Below are 18,617 nucleotides of genomic sequence, written 5' to 3'. Positions count from 1 at the left end.
CTTGTGCAATTTTAGCTCGTGCAGGCGAGGACTTTGAACCATTGGAGCATTTGATGCCTTGTGCAGTTTTAGCTCGTGCAGGCGAGGACTTTAAGCCATTGGAGCATTTGATGCCTTGTGCAATTTTAGGTCGTGCGGGCGAGGAATGCCTTGTGCAGTTTTAGGTCGTGCGGGCGAGGACTTTAAGCCATTGGAGCATTTAATGCCTTGTGCAGTTTTAGCTCCTGCGGGCAAAGACTTTGAACCATTAGAGCAATTTTAGCTCGTGCGGGCAAGGACTTTGAACTATTGGAGCATTTAATGCCTGTGTAGTTTTAGCTCGTGCGGGCGAGGACTTTAAGCCATTGGAGCATTTGATGCCTTATGCAATTTTAGCTCATGCAGGCAAGAACTTTAAGTCATTGGAGCATTACATGGCTTAATGCCATTTGAGACTTGTTTTGGCTTCGTGCTATTTGGGATTTGATAGGGCTTCATGCCATTTAAATTTTGACATGGCTTCATGCCATTTGGGATTTGATACAGCTTGGTGCCCTTTGAAACTTGATGTGGCTTCATGCCATTAAATTGGCTTTATGCCATTTGAAACGGCATTGTTCCATTTGAGCGTCAAGTAAAATTAATGGGTATATTTGTGATGAACCCACTAACACTTTGCTATTTGACTTTGCTTGGTGCCATGCATCTCAGACTCCATGAATAATTTTAATTTTAATGGAGGCCATATTCATAAAGCCCACGGAGGAGTGCTTTTATTTTTCCACTGTAGCTTCTTTCTTTGCACAACGCACTCAAAATTGGAGTAGGACTTCAGAGAAAAGAAAACATTGGCATCTGTTCCCTTTCTCTTTTCGCCGTTGCTTTTATCCATGTGATGCTTCCTGCCATCCTTTTTATTTCTTGGACAAAAGACATAGAGTTAGTAATTCAGAGGTTTTTGTCTTGTTTCTTTGTAGGGTCAATAGCCTCATTATTTTAAGTATGATTTTGCTAGGACTTTCCTAATTGTAGGAAGACATCATTTTCTTTTTTGATTTCACCACCGAAGCTTTGCTATAACACCCACGTGATGAACAATATGTTTTATTCTTTTCCCTCTCTATTTTCCATTTTCTACTGTAGCTTTCTTTGTTATTTTGGTATCCCAATTTTAATGGGATCTTTACCAAAGACATACAACAATCCAGCAGATATGGTCCTTGAAATCACAGTGGAGATTGCTTTGTTCATCTTCATTACTTTTCACTTCCCATATTTGCACAAGAAGAAAATAAATGAACAACGATGGGTAAGGGGTCGCCCTCCTCTCATTTGCTGCAGCCATCAGAGTCGGTGGTTTCTTTCCCCAGGCGTGTACTCGAAAGGGCAGGATGACTCTTTTTCTACTATTTGTAAAGAACTCGTAGTTGTTGGCTGGGGTTTCTCTAGGACTTATCACCAAGGAAGGAGCATACCGCTCTTCGCTGCAATAGTAGAGGAATGTTGTCGTCATCACTGTTTGGCAGCTGCGTTGTCACTCTACACGAGACTGCTGCATCTCCACTGCTTTCAGTTTTTGCTTTCTTCAGACTCGTGCTATTTGTGGGAGTTTGGTTATGGTGAAGGCGGAGGACTGCATGTGTCTTCTTTCTCGGGACAGAGCATGGACGATGGAGAGTATCAACCACTCTCACGGAAATTCTTAGAGCCGATGATGATGGCAGGGAGTAGGGAGTATGTGGCCGTGGAACTTCGTCGAGTGTTCTAGAGCACTTAAAATTTCACTGCAGAGACGACTCGGCAAAGAGTGACATCGACTGCTCATTTCTTTCTTGGCATGGACGGCGAGCATGGATCACTTAAATTTGATTGGAGCTTCACGGGGTGGTTTAGACCACCCCGAAGAAATTTATGGGACTAACGGCAGCAACAATGAGCTAGGTTGTGGTGGAGGTGGAGGATCGCATACGGCTTCTTTCTCGGGACGGAGCACCGACCATTCTCATAGAAATTCTTAGAGCCGATGACGATGGCATGGAGCAGAGAGCATGCATCAATTAGACTTGGTTGGAACTTCATGGCGTTGTTTAGACCACCTCGAAGAAATTCATGGAGTTGACGGCAGCGGCGAGGACAGAGAAGAGTTCCTGGAACGGTGCAGGTGGTGGTGCATGGTGCCGATTTGGGGCTGTTTCTGCATCTACAAGCGTTGGTGTCTTGGGGGAATTCCCCTTGAGTTCATCCTTGTTGTCGTTGGCCATGAAGAGAGAGGGAGAGAGCGGAGCATTAGGAGGTTGCTGCTGCATTTGCCGAGCTGGGGGCACCGAGTGAGGAAGAGAGCAGGAGAAAGAGAACTGTTGTGGGAGGCTTTGAAACTTCTCTGAGCACCCAAAGACTTCGGATGGTCGGGGACTCCCTTGCTGTCGGTGAGCATGCGTGCTTGATTTCTTTTCTTCTTATTTTTGGAAAACTGCGTGCTTGATTTCTTGACATGGGGATGAGACCGCTATGGGGTTAATTCATCATCTCCTATTTCCTCTCGGTGGCTGCCACCAAGTGCTATAAAGCTTTTCGGTTCTTTGGGAAAGGTGAGAGGTAGAGAGGGTTGAAGGTGTCGCAGGGTACCCCTCTCTTGTGTGAAGTTCATTTTTTAGTGTGTGTATATGTACCACAAAAACCACAGGACGTGGCAAGCTTCTGGAAAAGGGAGCCACAAATCCCAAATGGTTATCGGTACCTAGTGCACAGAAATGGAAGATCTCTCAATCGCTCACTCTCAGCCTCAGAAACTTTGGACTAGAGAATGTCCTGCCAAACGCCACATTCCAACAGTTGACTCAAATTTTGAAATCTAAACTGAAATCAATGGTCCCAGCAGTTTTGCCCAGATGGGGGGTTTTTGGACCGTTGGAGGCAGCATACGCGTAGAGTTTTATATGCATGTTGCACATGCAACCGCGTTGAATTTGCAACCTATTTACCTATGCGAAATTATATATAGTGGCCAACATAGGTTGGTTTAGGTGGTAAGGTACCTGCCTTGTGTGCCGGCCCACAAGGTTCGAGTTTCACTGTCAACAATCATGTATTAGTCTTTGATTTATAAAAAACCAACAAATGAGGTACGGACTTCTCTGTAAATTCTCAAAGAGACTTGCGGTATACCCTAAGCTTACAATGGAGTAGCCTCTCCGCCCCACTAAACTTTTTGTTATCCAAAATAAAAAAGCTGACAATGGAGTAGCCTCCCCGCCCACTAAACTTTTTGTTATAAAAAAAAAAAAAAAAATATATATATATATATACACACACATATATATATAGTGAGAATGCGTGTACAGAATCTTTTTCTGACTTGTTTATTCATGTTAATAAACTTTCTGAATTGTTTAGATACAATGAGTGAATTCTTTAGTCGAAAATTTATGTTTAAAATGTGTTCGTGTATTTCCTTTCTGTAATTTTATTAAGTTACGGATTCAGACCTGTCAGACCTGTTATACTGTGATGTGATATCTAGCTAGTGTTCCAAAAGTGATACAAGTATCACACTAAAACTAATAACGTTGGATGAAAAACAAGAGAAGTAAAAAAAACATTCATTTCAGTGTATGATCATGACAAGAAATTCCAGTCTTAATCAAACGTTGGACGAAAAACATGAAGGGGCAATAGAGTCATTTGATCTAGAGTGTCTTCAGTAAAGAAGACATACACGGTGGGGCGGTGTCTTTGTTTAATTTTATATCTTATCTATAATTCCAGTCTTAATCAAACAAATGCAATGTAGGAAATTCAAAAAATTCAGATGACGTAATCACAATTTTTTTCTTAATAAATTAAAGAAAACTGCAACTCATATGGATGATTTTTCTATCCACAATGTACAAACCAAACCCAAGTTACACAATAAGAAATAGTTTTCTTTTACTACAAATATTAGAATATTTTATTTTTCTCTAAAAAGAAATCAATTAAGATGAGAAATCTCACGAATAGCCAATACCTGTTACAATCAAACAAAAGAGTGGGTGTTGACGGTAAAGCAAGGGTTCGATCCCAAATATACATATTAGGAAGACATAAGCATACATTAGTCACAACATCAACCACAAAGTTTGCTTTCAGATAAGTATACTTCCAAGTCACACAAAGAAAGGAGATGCCAACCAACGAATATCCACAATCGTGTCTCAAATTCTCCCAAGGACACCAAACCGTCCTCCACAATGTCTATAACCAGCTTATAATATCCCTTCGCCGAAATTCTAGTAAAAATGCTAATAAAAACACTTAAAGAGTAAAAGAATGCATAAAAATAATAATAAATAAAAACTCTCCTACGTAGTTGTAATAAAAATCTGAATTCAGGCACAATAATAGTCGAGTTTAAAATTTGAATTTAGACACAATAATAATTGAGTTTAAAGATACTACCTCATCAAAACAATTTAAAATTTATTTTCACTACAAAAGTATAAATTTTTAGATTTAAGGGCTTAAAAAAAAGTGCTTGCATATAATATGTTGCAGACTGGTGCATCCAAATCTACTTGAGTAGTTCTTTAAGAAATATTAGAATATTGTAACATAATTGTTTGAATAGACACTTTTCAATAGAGTATTTTAGTTTAGCTAACTTCACTATAACGTAATGTTCCACTCTCTGATTCAAGTTCTAATTCTTACTTTAGTTCATAAAATAAGTAAAAGTTTGTTTGAAAGTGCTTTTAAATTTAATGAAAGCGTTTTTAGTGAAATTATTTTTAGATTTTAAAAACACTTAAAGTATTTCATGCAAAAGCACCAGTTATGTACTACTCGCAAATAGCACTTCAAGGTTTTTTTTCAAGATTCATTACATTTTTACTAAGAACTGATTCCAAAAACACTTTTATTAAAAGAATTTTCAATGATTTTAAAAGTACTTTCTAACGAGTGCTTTTCAAGTATAATGTATTTAGTAATATAATAGTAATAATACTATAAAAAGTGCATTAAAATCTTTTTTCTTATTTGAGGGTTGGTGAGCTGGACAGAAAAGGGCAGCTGAGCTGAGCCGTGGTGCACCACCCAATGCATCGGACAAAACCTCCCTGCCTTTCCGGCTTTGGTCAAATCTCAAAAAAATAAAAGCAGAAAAAATTAATCAACAAAATTAAAAATTAAAATTAAAATTAAAAGAAGCAAAAAAAATTTGAAAAGTCTGAGACTATGAGATTGAGATTGGAAGAAGGAGCGTACAGATGGATCCAATCCGTGTGTGACGAGACGACGACGAGGTAGCCTCCACTCATCTCTCTCCTCTCTTCCCCGCTATTTTTCTCTTCCCTCTATTTTTAACTCCGATTTCTTTGCTGCTATTTTTTGCTAATTTTAATCCTTTTTTGTGGTATTTTTTTGCCTTAATTTCCAGCCACCTTTAATTTCCGAAACTCCATTCCCACTTTCCTTTCAATCGCTTGTCGTTATTCCGGTACGTTTCTCTCCCTCTCTCTTTCCTTTTTATTTTTTTCAGTTAATTTTTGGTTGAAAGTTCGAGTTTTCGTTGATTTTTTTTGCTCTGATACACTTGTTCTTGCAAATTCTCTGTTTTAATTCACTGTTTTGGATTGGAATTTGGATTTTGTTTGGATATTATGTGGAATTTATGATTTAAGTGAGTATTTGAAGTTCCTGTTGTAATTTCTATATGAAGCTTGAAGCTTTCTGTTTAATTGTTCTTATTGTTCCTTGTATGCCTGGAAGCTGTTTGAATTTTATTTTATTTTTAAATTAATTTATTTTTCTGAGATTACATCTCCAGAAAATAAAGGATAGCAATTTCGAATTGGTTGGTTTCTTACTATTTTTGCTACAGTTTCATAGAACATGAATTATTGAGCTAAAAGAATGCAACTCTGATGAAATAATGCAAGGAGATTTGATCATAAGGTTCTACCTGTTAGAAGCTATCATTTTGTTGGCTTTTATGCATTGGTGAAACTGAATATCGATTCATGATTGGTTGATACTTTGTATACTTTTTCGTCCTTGTATTTTTGATCTGATTTCTTTTACTCAGATTGTAGATTTTGCGCGTTGCATTCCTTCCCACACTTTCTTGGAATGGAGGTTGTGAAAACTGCAGAAGTAATGCCTCCCACAGAATCTTCTTCGTCCTCCAACCATGATCAACAATCCGCTGGGGATGCACCTGTGAATACAGAAAAGCAGGACAAAGTTGAAAGTAACAGTCCTTTGTCAACGACGGACAACCCTAAATTAGGAACTACACAAAGTTCTTCTGACGGAGGCCCCTCTCTTGAACAAAATCAATCACTTCCAACAGATAATCCGGCTTCTAGCTCATCAGCAATAGAGAATGGTAAATTACCAACTGCAGAACATGCTTCAAATAGCAAATCTCCAGAACAAAATCAACTTCTTCCAACAGATACTGCACCCTCAATCATTATGGTCAATCAAACAGAGAAGGATACTCACGATGCTCCGTTGGAAGATTCGGGTCCCAAAAGTGTCGATAATGCTTCAATTAACACATCTCAGGAACAAAATCATCCAACAGATACTCCAGCCTCAGCCTCTGTAAGTACAGTCAATAAAACAGAGACAGATGTTCAGGGTCCTAAAAATGTGGACAGTGTGCAACCCACAACACGTTCTCTTCCCAATATAAAGGTTACCAGAAATGCTGTTAAAAAAACTGAATCCGTTTATTCTCCTAAGAGTGCTAAGCTGGCATATGTGAACAATGTAATCTCATCACCCAGTACAAAGTTTGCTAGCTTCTCTGCGAGAAGATCGGTAGCCACTGATTCCCCTAAGAGTGCTAAGAACAGAGGTCTTATTGATACAACTGCTCCGTTTGAATCAGTTAAAGAAGCTGTTTCCAAATTTGGAGGAATTGTTGATTGGAAAGCCCATAGAATCCAAACTGTGGAGGTAAATTTTCTCGAGTTTTTCTGTTTTATTAGCTATTTATTGCCTTGGTGTTAGAGTTCGCAATTCCTTTCCTTAGAATCCGTAATGGTGTTTTATTTGATTTTTTTTACGAAACTCTCTTCTAAGCGTTAAATTGAAACCAAAAAATTGTTCCTATGTTTTCCAAAACAAACTGTAATTTCTTCCTTGGCTGTGCAGAGACGAAAAATTGTGGAGCAAGAACTTGAGCAAGCACAGGAGGAGATTCCTGAGTATAGGAAACAATCTGAGGCTGCCGAAAAAGCAAAGGTTCAAGTATTGAAGGAGCTAGACAGCACTAAGAGACTCGTAGAAGAATTGAAACTCAACCTGGAGAGAGCACAAACTGAAGAACAACAGGCAAAACAAGACTCCGAACTTGCCAAACTAAGGGTGGAAGAAATGGAGCAAGGTATTGCGGATGAGGCTAGTGTTGCAGCCAAGGCACAGCTTGAGGTCGCCAAGGCGAGGCATACAGCTGCAGTGACAGAGCTGAAATCGGTTAAAGAGGAGCTGGAAGCGCTGCACAAGGAATATGCTTCTTTAGTGACAGAGAAAGATACAGCTATTAAAAAAGCTGAAGAGGCCGTCTCTGCATCCAAGGAAGTGGAGAAAACAGTGGAAGAACTGACTATTGAGCTGATTGCCATGAAGGAGTCATTAGAGGCTGCGCATGCCGCTCATTTGGAAGCGGAGGAACATAGGATCGGAGCAGTCATGGCCAAGGAACAAGATTCGCTTCATTGGGAGAAAGAGTTAAAGCAGGCAGAAGAGGAGATTCAGAAACTTAACCACCAAATTATGTCGGCGAAGGATCTCAAGTCAAAACTAGACACAGCCTCGGCCTTGCTACTTGATTTGAAATCTGAATTAGCTGCATATATGGAATCAAGGTTAAAGGTGGAAAGTGATGGCGGACTCTTGAAAGATGGGCTACAGGAACCAGAGAAGAAAACTCATACTGATATACAAGTTGCAGTTGCTTCTGCAAAGAAGGAGCTGGAGGAAGTGAAGCTCAACGTAGAGAAAGCAATTACTGAAGTAAATATCTTAAAGGCGGCTGCCACATCATTAAAATTGGAACTTGAAAGTGAGAAATCAGCTCTCGCCACCATTACGCAGAGAGAAGGAATGGCATCAGTGGCCGTTGCATCTCTTGAAGCTGACCTGGAGAAGACTAGGTCAGAAATAGCTCTAGTTCAGATGAAGGAGAAAGAAGCCAGAGAGAAGATGGTGGAGCTACCCAAAGAATTACAGCAAGCAGCACAAGAGGCTGACCAGGCAAAGGTACTTGCTGAAACGGCTGGTGAAGAGCTGCGCAAGGCAAGGGAAGAAGCAGAGCAAGTAAAGGCTGGAGCACGTACTGTGGAAAGTAGATTACTTGCAGCACAAAAGGAAATAGAGGCCGCTAGGGCCTCCGAGAAGTTGGCGTTAGCGGCAATTAAAGCTTTGCAAGAAAGTGAACAAGCTAGAAGCACCAACGATACTGATTCACCAACTGGGGTAACACTTTCTGTAGCGGAGTATTATGAGCTCAGCAAACGGGCCCATGATGCAGAAGAACAGGCGAACACGAGAGTTGCAGCTGCAAATTCCCAAATTGAGGTGGCCAAGGAGTCTGAGCTCAAAAGCTTGGAAAAGTTGGAAGAAGTGAATCGGGAAATGGCTGCAAGAAAAGAAGCACTCAAGGTTGCAATGGAAAAGGCTGAGAAGGCCAAGGAAGGCAAGTTGGGTGTTGAGCAGGAGCTGAGAAAGTGGAGGGCCGAACATGAGCAACGGCGAAAGCTTGGTGAACCTGCTCAGGCAGCAGTAACTCCCACTAAAAGCCCGAGGGCTAGTTTTGAGGCTAGGAAAGAATCTAAGAACTTTGACCGGGCAGCTGATTCTGAAGCACCTGAGCAATATTCATCAAGCCCCAAGTATGGACTTGGAAGCCCCATCGAAGCCAGTCCATCACCCACAGAAGTAAAGCAGGGAAAGAAGAAAAAGAAGTCATTCTTTCCACGGATTTTTATGTTCTTGGCCAGAAGAAGGGCGCATCAAAACAAGGCAAACAACTCTTGATTGAAACCAGAACATGTCTGTTGTGATTTTTTTACCTCCTTTATTACAAGGTTGTTTCTCTCAGAGTGACCGTAAATGGCAGATTGATCTGACTGATGTTTACTCGAGTGTACATGACGATACTGGTAAATTGTTTGTTGTATGATAAGTTAATTGGATGATAGTTTTGCTCACTGTAAGGATGTTTTTGGAGCAAAGGTTACTATTGAGAAGGGAGAATAAGAGAAATTCAGTATTATGTTGGTTCGCGTTTGCTGTAATGAAAGAATTTGGGTTTGAACATTTCATGAGCTACTAATTGAAATTCGTACTTTTTTGCATTCATTCATAGTTTCAATGATGTTTTATTGATCCGAAAACAAGGGCACTAATCAAATGACTGCGGGAGCTGGTCTCTCGAGCGTGTTCGGTCAGTTTTCTGAGCAAGATCGGTAATATCACCATGATACGGACTCCAAGTTCTTAATGCCAGACATGAGGTGTTATCGTCAATCTCCCTTCCTATCTACAAATACCGCAAAACAAGAATGTGAAAGAAACTAAGGCAGTTAGGTAAATTTGAAGGGATTGCCCAAGTAATCTCTTATTTATGTTGCAACATACAAATAAAAGCCGAACGAAACATAAAGAGACGTCTCAACTTCGTATGATTCAGCAAGGGCAACAGAACCATCGAACAATAAATTTTCATTCAAGTGAAAATAACCCTTCTAATAGGACGTACAAGAAGACAAGACAAGTTTACTCATGTAAAACAATGCACCAAACAATTTCAGGTATAGAGACTCCTCAAATTTCATATATGAAGCATTATTCCAACATAAGGTAAACAAATGACCGGAGCTACAAAATTTAAGGATACATTGGTGTTTATATGATTTCGAATGAGATCAAATAACAACAGGAGGATGTGAACTTTTCTCTTTTCCCAACACTTTGGGACACAGTAAACGCAAAAGTTTCAATTACCGTAGTACTACGCGCAGGCCAAACAAGGGATCTTGGTGAAAGTGAAACTTATCACAGAACCTCATGAGCCTTGTTGTAGTACCTGTTGATGTATGCAGCCTTGACACAAGATATGTCAGGAGTATCAGGTGTTTGCACGGGGTAGAACTTGTAATACCTCAAATTCTCAAATGCTGCTTTAGTTTCCGTACTCATTTTTTCAAATGCTTCTTTGCGGGCCTCCTTCTTCTCTCGGTTTTCTTTCTTTTGTTGACGCACTTTCTCCTTGACAAACTCCATGAAGGCATCCTTCTGATCTGCAGATAGTTCCTCCTCTTTTATCCGTTCGTCAGCAAACTCCTCAACTTCATCAAACTGCCAATCAAACACACAGTAAACCGGTGGATTTGGTTCTTGTGGAAAAAGTATGTCGACCTCAGTGCTCAGCTCAAGCTCCTCTTCCTTGATCGGCATTAGATAAGGCAAGCAGTAATCAAATTTCTTTAGACGGTCAATCTTCATGTGTTTCAAAGCAGCCCTTCTCTGAGTGCATCCCAACACGAATATTTGATGAGAATTTCGACTATATTCAACAACTTGGCTGTCTCTCTTGTCACAAGGAATATATGGAATCCAGTCCATTTTCATCTGTTTCATTGGAACAATTTCTTCAGTCTCTCTCTGAACCGACTTAATCCCAATTTTGTCAGAAGGCGGGCAAGGTGATACAACAGCCACCACAATGGGTATGTAAATAATTTTCAAATCACCCTTATAAGGGACTTGTTGAGGCTCCGTACCACTGAAGAGATACACTTTGTTGTTCCCAAGATCGTGCAGCTTGCCCCCCTCTTCAAATGCTTGTTCAAGATTTGAGAAATCCCACTTGAATTGGTACACCTTGTCCAAGTGATCCCACTCAGTCCCAACAGGGAAGGCAGCCTTCCAGAGATCTTCCAATTGGCGAGGCTCCTCAAAGTACTCAGGCTCGGATTGGGGGTGGGAGGCTGTGACCCGCTTCGACAGAGTGGCAGCCTTGCTCGATTGTTCTTTGTGGTTGTCCACCTTGGTCGAATTTTCCTTGTTTTCTTCCCTCTGGCTGGCCTTCCTCTTAGCTCCTCTCGCCATTGTATTCTGCAAAACACCCAAAGAAAAATACAAATCGAAAATCAGGGCTTCGGGCCTAGGGTTAGGCTTTTTACTTTTAATAACACAAGTCAATGGATAGACACACATAGTTCTTCTGAGATTTCGAAAAATAATTTCCTGTACACAATAATATGAATCAAGGATTTAACTTTAAACTTTTATAATCGTACGTCTAATCGAAGATCAAATTTATAAAAGAAACCCAAGGAGCAGTTCATCATTTCAAGCGAAAGATCCAAATTTCAAACCAAATCAACCCTAATACAAAATCATAAAACCCAAAGAGCAGTTCATTGTCCCAGAATTCAATGACAGGTATAAAAAACCCTATGAAAAATCAAAATCCAAAACCCAGAAAAACCCAAATCAAATGCCCCTATAAAACCCTAAAAAGCCAAATCAAAACCAATAAAAATTCAAAATTTCTGCAAAATATTAGCGTATTGAACAGAAATTTCTTACCCGAAGAGTCTTTCGTGGCTTCGAGGACTGAAAAGTGCAACACAATCTGGGTTTTTTGAAAACTGGAAACAAAATCGCAGCAGGGGGCTCCTTGTTAGGCAAAAGTGAGAACCTTCGCCTCATCTCATTGCTTATAAACTCCAACACATCGTACCGTTTCACTTTATTACATCTGAACCGTTATTTTAATCCCACGGCTGAGATTTGAACATCTACTTTTCTACTCCCGCTTGGAAAGGTTAGGTGCGTCGTACCAACGCGACGCGAAGTCCGCCCGTGTCATGTTCGGGTCCCACTTAACGTGGATCAAGATTATACAGGTTAAGGATAGTGGGCCGATATAATGGAAAGCCGATGTAAATTTCGGCCCAATCGTTCTCGTAAAAAACTTACAATTCAAATAATTAAGAGCATTTATACTAAGTGTTTGTTTCACCGATACTGTTTCAACTTAACCGTCTACATTAGGTGTTTATTTAGACAAAAGATTTGGTGGTCTTAAGAGTGAAACTTGCATATATAAATTGTAAACTATTTTGTTATATCTCTGATATGAGACTTTATTCTTTAATATTTTCACACTTGTACATAACTCACACATGTAAAATAAAAGTACAATAAAAGTCTTGAATTACACTCGAAATAACAAACTTAACCACAATGGTATTTTTACAAGTTTTTTCTCTCCACGTGGTTGACATTGACATGTGAACCCATCCACCAAGATAATTTCATAATTTGTACATTTTTCCTAGGAGGGTAGATGCAAATAAAAGTTTGGGGTCAAGCATTTTTTGAAGAATAAGCTTAGTGTATATGTAATCAATTGTGTATAATTATGAATGTATCTCATTCGTCACGTGACCAGTCAGTGACATGAGCAACTAACATAAATCCACATATGATAATGGCACTACAACCATTCAACATTGCCACATTGGCACATACAACACTGTTAGAAACCTTTGGATGGATTCTTTCACTAAACCGAAAATCCGATGACAAAGACAAAAACCATATACATACTTGGATTTACATTTTAAGAAGCAGAATTTGCAAGAATCTGAACAATTTGTACCGTTCTTAATCTCTTTAGCTTCCACTCATGAGCATTCTTGATCTCTTTTGCCAGACTAAAAGGATTCAGCATCAGACCTTTGGGATATCTGATAACCATACACTCAGTGTTATTAATTAACGAGTCATAATATAAGTAGACGGTAATGTTGATATTTTGTGGGACGTAGTGTGTAGTATAAACTATGAAATACCCGTATTATAATATGAGTGGATTGGTAATACTATGTGATGGTGTGACTATTACTATGCAACCAACGTAAAGATAGGATTCCAAGGCAAAGAAGATTGCCCAGGTTCTAAACCTTCAAATGCAGAATCTAATCCAAAGAATGATCCATCTTGGGCTTGAGATCCAGGAGTTTTGAAATCCATGTATCTTTTAGTTTCAACAAATCTATAAGCACGGCAGTAAAGGGAAAAATGATCAACGTGCTAAAATATGGATGGACGAGACGAAAATTAACAAATCTCATGATACAATGAAAGAAAAACTTTTAAAAGATCAAACAAATCAGATCATTTAAATTCATTTTAGAATTTTCTAATGAGTCCACAGAAACAAAAGAAAAAAAAAGCAGAATACCATGTTGCTCTTACATCTGTGAGAAGAATTCCTGCAACTCCAAGGATTGCAAAGTGAGCATGAACCAGCTCTACCTGCACATACAACCTAAAGCTTTCCGTCCTCCCCGAGCCCAAGTGGGTCAAACCCGAAATCCCCGGCCAAGCTATTGAAGGGGGACAAAGAGTGAAACTAAATAGGGGAAAAAGCAAGATAAATGAGATCGATTTGAACCAGCTTCTTGAGGGACTTACCTTCGGTCAAGGTAGGCTGGTGGGTCAAGCCCAGGGAGCCGTGTAGGGCGCCCTTGTGCTTGAGCTACATGTCGGGAAAAACCTCGAGCTGTTGGTTTGCCATGCCCGACACCAAATGAGGGCTTCAATATCTTCTTATTACAAAGGATAACGGACATGGCTGCACAAGGAAACCTCTCGACCACTTGGACATAACGTTAAAAATCCCAGGTCATTTAAAAGAAGCGGAAAATGTTGAAATATATGGAAGAGGGAAAAGAAAATTAACTTAAACCATGCTTCAATAAGAATTACAACACTAATATTGCTGAAAATCATTAGATTACCATTGAAATTCCTTCAGAACGTGATTACAATTCAACATAGTTCATTACCGACACGACCTAGCTTAAAGAGCACACCCTAATTAAATAAAAAATGCAAGTTAAGTTCTTGACAGAAAATTAGAAAGTGCGATGCAGCTAAGACAGCTGAACGTAGATTCTCACATCTCCGAGTACAATTGTCTACTACTACTGGATATGCTGAAGGAGCTGACTTTGAGAGGGGTTGCAATCACAAGTGGGGCCTCAGGTGAGTCGGTAACTGCAAATTTGTCATGCATGAAGCGACTGTCGACAATGGAGTCGTCCTTAGGGACTATCTTGTAGCAGTAGCAGCTCTTCAAGCCCTGCTGATTGCGGTAGCACTCATGCGAGCCATCCTTCACCTGTTGAAAGTTCCAAACCACACTAAATTTGCCCACAGTAGCAACCAGATGACGCTCCTGCTTCCCATTCTCTGTGACCTGAACAATAATGTAAAACAAGATTATCATAAGCTTATACCAAAAGAAATCACAAGGCCAGAAAAAATATACTGATTTCAGAGTTAATAAATGACCTAGACATTTTCGATTCATAGACAATGCTCCGACCAACCAAAATCGGTACTACCATCAAGGTACCGATATCCTCCAAACTCAAATTCATATGTAAGAACAGACTTTTGTTCTCGAAGCGAAATCAGCATTCAAAATCTAAAAGTTACTTGGAAGAGAGGGGGAAAAGCCAGACAAAGTAGCTTTATACATGACAACCCCACTATTAAAACCTTCTAAGGAAAACCAATCCATTCACCATCTCTTGGGGAATTAATCACTAAAACATAGGGCTGATTTGGTACTGAGGTGATTCTGAAAAAAGCTAGTATCAAAAAAAGTTGGAAGCTGTTTTTGTGTTTGGTAAACATTCAGCTTCAGTTTTTTTTAACAGTTTTAGATGAAAAAAAGCCAAAAACAAGAAGCTGCAAAACCCAGCTTTGAAAAACCAACCTTTTTTCACATCTGTTTTACATAAAAGTTTACCAAACACTATAATATTGTTTTTTTTTTTTTTAAAAGCACTTTTACAAAAAAGTTTTCAAACACTCTGCTGCTTTATTTCACAACTGCTTATTCTCACATCACAGCAGAAGCAGCTTTTTTTCAAGCACAGCAATACCAAACCAGCCCATAATCTGAATCGAAAACTATTCCGGCTTTCAGATCTGAAGTGGACAGCGCATGCGTGCCCATACAATTTAGGAAAAAGAATGGCAAAAAGGAGGGAGAGCTAAATAAAAGAAAAAACAGTCCAACCATTTATTATACTGCAGGATGGTAGATTCACATGTCAGGTTCTATTCTTGCCCTGAATTTAACAAACCAGGTTCAAGAAAGGCCACTAAATCATGCACATTATAGCAGATGGCGACACAAATTTTCATCACCACGAACAAAAGGAAGAAGCAGCTTAATGTTGCAGAATCCCACCAAATAACAGAAAAATATTTCTAACCAACTGGCTGAAAATACACACTTACCCACGAAAACTGAGCGTTACGAAACTTGTTATTTGTGCCCGCCAGATGTGAATCCAGGGGAGTCAGCTTCAGCAGTCTTGGAGCTGAAATTCTATTTCCCATACGCCCACTAAAACCAGTCTTTGTCTTGCCATCCTTATCAGTAAAGATTGTGCAGATGAGGATTAGATAAGTGTCGGTTGTGCCCAAAATCCACTTCCCATCAAAAGTAACATCCACATGAGTGATAGGTGAACCAAGGCCTGGAAAAGCAGTTTTCGCCTGCCTCATCGAATTGATCGAATACAACCTGATCTTCCCATCAAGCGACCCAACAGCAATTGAGCCATCTCCAGTGCTAGCAAAGCACTGAAAGTTCGTCCCTCTTGAGAACTGATGCCCTTGGTTCCAATTGAGAACAGGTCCACTAGAAGCCGCAAGGTCCTGAACCATTCCTTTCCTATCACGCATATCCCACCGGCAAAGCCTGTTGTCATCCAGACCCAAGAATGTTGATCCTGAGGGGTCCAACTGCGCTCCCTTACTGTCATTTGTGATATCCCTCATTGTAATGTCAGCCCCATCTTTCTCAAACTTCCACTCAGTAACAACCTTCCCGGTTTCAATATCAAGCTGATGGAGCCCTGTGGTGTGAGGCTTCCCCTCATTCATCGGACTCATAAGGAGCATGTTAGTCTCGGCCTTCATCAGCAGAGCCTTCCTAGGCGTTGACCGTGCCAAATTTGAACCCCCTCCATAGCTCCCATCATCAAAATTCACATAAACACCTTTACCATGTACTCCATGAGAGAAATTCTTAACTACCTGAATGCCAGAGTTCCCCACCAAGAAACTATTGTCCAATGCACCCAATGCCAAGCTCTGTATACCGCCATCGTGGGCCTCCTCAAACTCCTCTCTCAAATTCTGATTTGCCCTCACTGGTGTTGCCGAGCCAGGGCTCTTCAACAAACTATCCTCCGCATCTTCCCACACCGAATCATCTGCCATTTCGGGCTTCGCCCACCCAACAAAATCTTTCCCGTAAACCTTCACCCTGTTCTCCTCAGTGGCCTCATACCCATAAGTGTTCTCAAACAAACAGTCATTGTACTTAATCACAAAAGCCCTATACTCCTCATCACCGAAAAACTTCATTGCCCACACACCTCTGGCAAAGAAATCGACACGTCGCTGATCGGCGAAAGTGAGTAATTGCATCTCGGCCGATACCTTAGCCCTAACTTTAGCCCCAACCCTCAAAACCCAACAACCCTCCTCATCAAATTCCTCTTCTTCCTCTACCTCCTCGTCATTATCAACCTCCATTCGAGATGTCTTAATAAAATTGTAAGAAGTGAGTTTTTCGGAAGTTACCCATTTCGCCTTGGGGGTGTTCCCACCAATGTGAAGGTAGAGCTTTACCGGATTCTTCAGATTCGGGTTCTTGGAAGAAGACCCGTATTTGAGACTCAAAGCCTTGAGCTTGGCGTCCACATTGTCTAACTCCGCCGACGACGGCGTTTTGGGTCTCCGCTCGGCGGATCTCTGGCGGTGGTCGGCTTCAGTTTCCTCCACATCCTCATAGCTCTCCTGCTCATCGCTCTCTTCCTCGTCGGAGTCGGAGAGCTCGAGGTGTTCGCGGCTGTGAGCTCCGCCCATTTATTGTATGAAGATTTGGGAAATGGTGGGTGAAAGATGAGAGCTTTTGCGACTCTGAGAGCGTGAGATGGTGTTTTGGGGATGAAAAGTTCAAATTTCAAATTTGGGAGAGTTTATGCGGTTTTTTTGGTAGCCTATATCGTTTCTTTTCAGTTATTAGGGTTTCTCAAAGTGGAAAGTCAAGCGAGAATAGGCGATTGGGCCTGGGTCGGGTCGGTTCAGTGGAGCCGGGTTAAGTCATGAAATTTTCGTGGCATTTTACAAAAATTGTTAGTTAATTATGCAAATACCAAATACAAAAGAACTTAAAACTAAAACATTCTAGAAATTTATGGTGATACCAAAAATCAGGTCTGGGGATGATTATATAAACAGAATCTGCAAATAATTTGTATTCAAACCAGGTTTACTCAAGCACAAACTTTCATTCATCTTATTAACTCAATCTTAAACAACTATTCCCTTGATATCAGTGGCGGAGTCAGGTTTTCTTGTGAGAAGGGGCCACTCACAAATGTTAAGGTGATGCTATCCACACATCAATTTTTACCTCTCATGTACATCTCTCAATTTTTGACAATTGAACAAGAGTATGTAGGAGGTAAAAAGATGTGTGAATAACATTACCCCAAATGTTTAAAAATAAATCTAAACAGATAGTCTACAAAAGTACAAACAAAAACAAAATATAATATGATACGAGTCTAAAATAAGAAATTCTTTGACAATTTTACCAATTCACAACGATCCTAATTGTACTCGACGAATTTTCATTTCTTGAAACCGTATCGCGATATTCTCATCTATACTATTTAAAATATCTTTATCAATATAACCAATCAAACAATTATTCATCCACAAAACATCCATTCCATTTTATAGGTTGCTCTTCACAATATAGCAAAAATACTCGCTCAAGTTTACAAACCTAAAACAAATTTGATAATCAATTAAAAAATTGCAATGGATTAATTTAACAAAAACAAAATCATAATTTAAACAAATAATTTGAAAGAGAGATGAGAGAGTAAAATACAAATATTAATTAGCGTAATATTAGTGTAAAAATTGGGATGCGAGAAGATTTGTTGGGACTTGGGAGGTGGAATTCGGAAGGCTGCACTAGAGAACAAGTAGGCTAAAAATAAAGGGAGAAGCACGATATAGTAGTATTTCTCTTTATTTGTAAACGAGAGGTTTTAAGTTCGATTTTTAAGCAAATGTGAAGTTGAACCACATTATTCTGGCTAACCTATTATGAGGCTTAGCTCACTTCTCCATCCCCTTAGTGTAATTCCTTATCAAAACTAAGAGTATGTGACCCTTCTTGATCACGGGGTGAGAGAACATTGAATAGTATTACAAAGCTAACTTCGTAGTCTAAAAAAGAAAGTGTGCTCTCCTTCTTATTCAAGTTTGAATTTGTACTTAGAATTTAGATTAAATTATTTAGAATATTGCTTGAAGAATAAAAAAAATTAACGTGTTATTTTGCTTCATTTTTATTGTTTGAGTTTAAATATTTCTATTTGTAACAAGGTTACTAGAACCAAAGTATCAACATTATAGTTTGAACAAATTCAGACAAGTTGACTAAAACACACACACGAAGCTCGTAGTTCAATTAGTAAAGAACACTCAAAGTACGGAGCATCTTTGGAACAGAAAAAAAA

General features: G+C 39.6%; 3 protein-coding genes and 1 pseudogene across 4 annotated transcripts; 1 reads left to right on the top strand and 3 right to left on the bottom strand.

Annotated features, from left to right (window-relative positions):
• Positions 1-5,124: 5,124 nt before the first annotated feature.
• LOC137718245 (protein WEAK CHLOROPLAST MOVEMENT UNDER BLUE LIGHT 1-like) lies at positions 5,125-9,288 on the top strand. Of its 2 annotated transcripts, none has more exons than XM_068457757.1 (4): positions 5,125-5,261; positions 5,396-5,455; positions 6,051-6,924; positions 7,123-9,288. In XM_068457757.1, exons 3-4 carry the CDS (start codon positions 6,088-6,090, stop codon positions 9,004-9,006), a joined length of 2,721 nt encoding a protein of 906 aa, XP_068313858.1. In that variant the 5' UTR covers positions 5,125-5,261; positions 5,396-5,455; positions 6,051-6,087; the 3' UTR covers positions 9,007-9,288. The 2 variants fall into 2 exon arrangements, with proteins under 2 accessions (XP_068313858.1, XP_068313859.1); XM_068457758.1 differs by having other exon boundaries at positions 6,044-6,924.
• A 495-nt stretch (positions 9,289-9,783) lies between these two features.
• On the bottom strand, positions 9,784-11,686 carry LOC137717936 (protein HEAT INTOLERANT 4-like). The gene is made up of 2 exons (XM_068457446.1): positions 11,566-11,686; positions 9,784-11,088 (listed from the first exon to the last, which is right to left on the bottom strand). The coding sequence occupies exon 2, from the start codon at positions 11,080-11,082 to the stop codon at positions 10,027-10,029; it is 1,056 nt and encodes a 351-aa protein (XP_068313547.1). The 5' UTR covers positions 11,083-11,088; positions 11,566-11,686; the 3' UTR covers positions 9,784-10,026.
• Positions 11,687-12,419: 733 nt separating this feature from the next.
• On the bottom strand, positions 12,420-13,654 carry LOC137716962 (photosystem I chlorophyll a/b-binding protein 5, chloroplastic-like; annotated as a pseudogene).
• A 111-nt stretch (positions 13,655-13,765) lies between these two features.
• Positions 13,766-17,054, bottom strand: LOC137717693 (protein CYPRO4-like). The gene is made up of 2 exons (XM_068457137.1): positions 15,304-17,054; positions 13,766-14,248 (listed from the first exon to the last, which is right to left on the bottom strand). The coding sequence occupies exons 1-2, from the start codon at positions 16,942-16,944 to the stop codon at positions 13,946-13,948; spliced, it is 1,944 nt and encodes a 647-aa protein (XP_068313238.1). The 5' UTR covers positions 16,945-17,054; the 3' UTR covers positions 13,766-13,945.
• Between the last annotated feature and the right edge of the window lie 1,563 nt (positions 17,055-18,617).

The sequence above is a fragment of the Pyrus communis genome, chromosome 15 (assembly GCF_963583255.1).
Source record: "Pyrus communis chromosome 15, drPyrComm1.1, whole genome shotgun sequence".
Taxonomy (NCBI): Eukaryota; Viridiplantae; Streptophyta; class Magnoliopsida; order Rosales; family Rosaceae; genus Pyrus; species Pyrus communis.
The sequence above is the reverse complement of the archived record's forward strand: the minus strand, read 5'-3'. Positions and strand labels throughout refer to the sequence as shown.

What these genes read in the sequence shown, in the direction of transcription:
- LOC137718245 (XM_068457757.1), top strand. Translation starts at nt 6,088, where the DNA reads ATGGAGGTTGTGAAAACTGCAGAAGTAATGCCTCCCACAGAATCTTCT. An exon ending in ATAGAATCCAAACTGTGGAG is followed by an intron (nt 6,925 to 7,122) that starts GTAAATTTTCTC and finishes TTGGCTGTGCAG; the next exon opens with AGACGAAAAATTGTGGAGCA.
- LOC137717936 (XM_068457446.1), bottom strand. Translation starts at nt 11,082, where the DNA reads ATGGCGAGAGGAGCTAAGAGGAAGGCCAGCCAGAGGGAAGAAAACAAG.
- LOC137717693 (XM_068457137.1), bottom strand. Translation starts at nt 16,944, where the DNA reads ATGGGCGGAGCTCACAGCCGCGAACACCTCGAGCTCTCCGACTCCGAC. An exon ending in GTAACGCTCAGTTTTCGTGG is followed by an intron (nt 14,249 to 15,303) that starts GTAAGTGTGTAT and finishes ATTATTGTTCAG; the next exon opens with GTCACAGAGAATGGGAAGCA.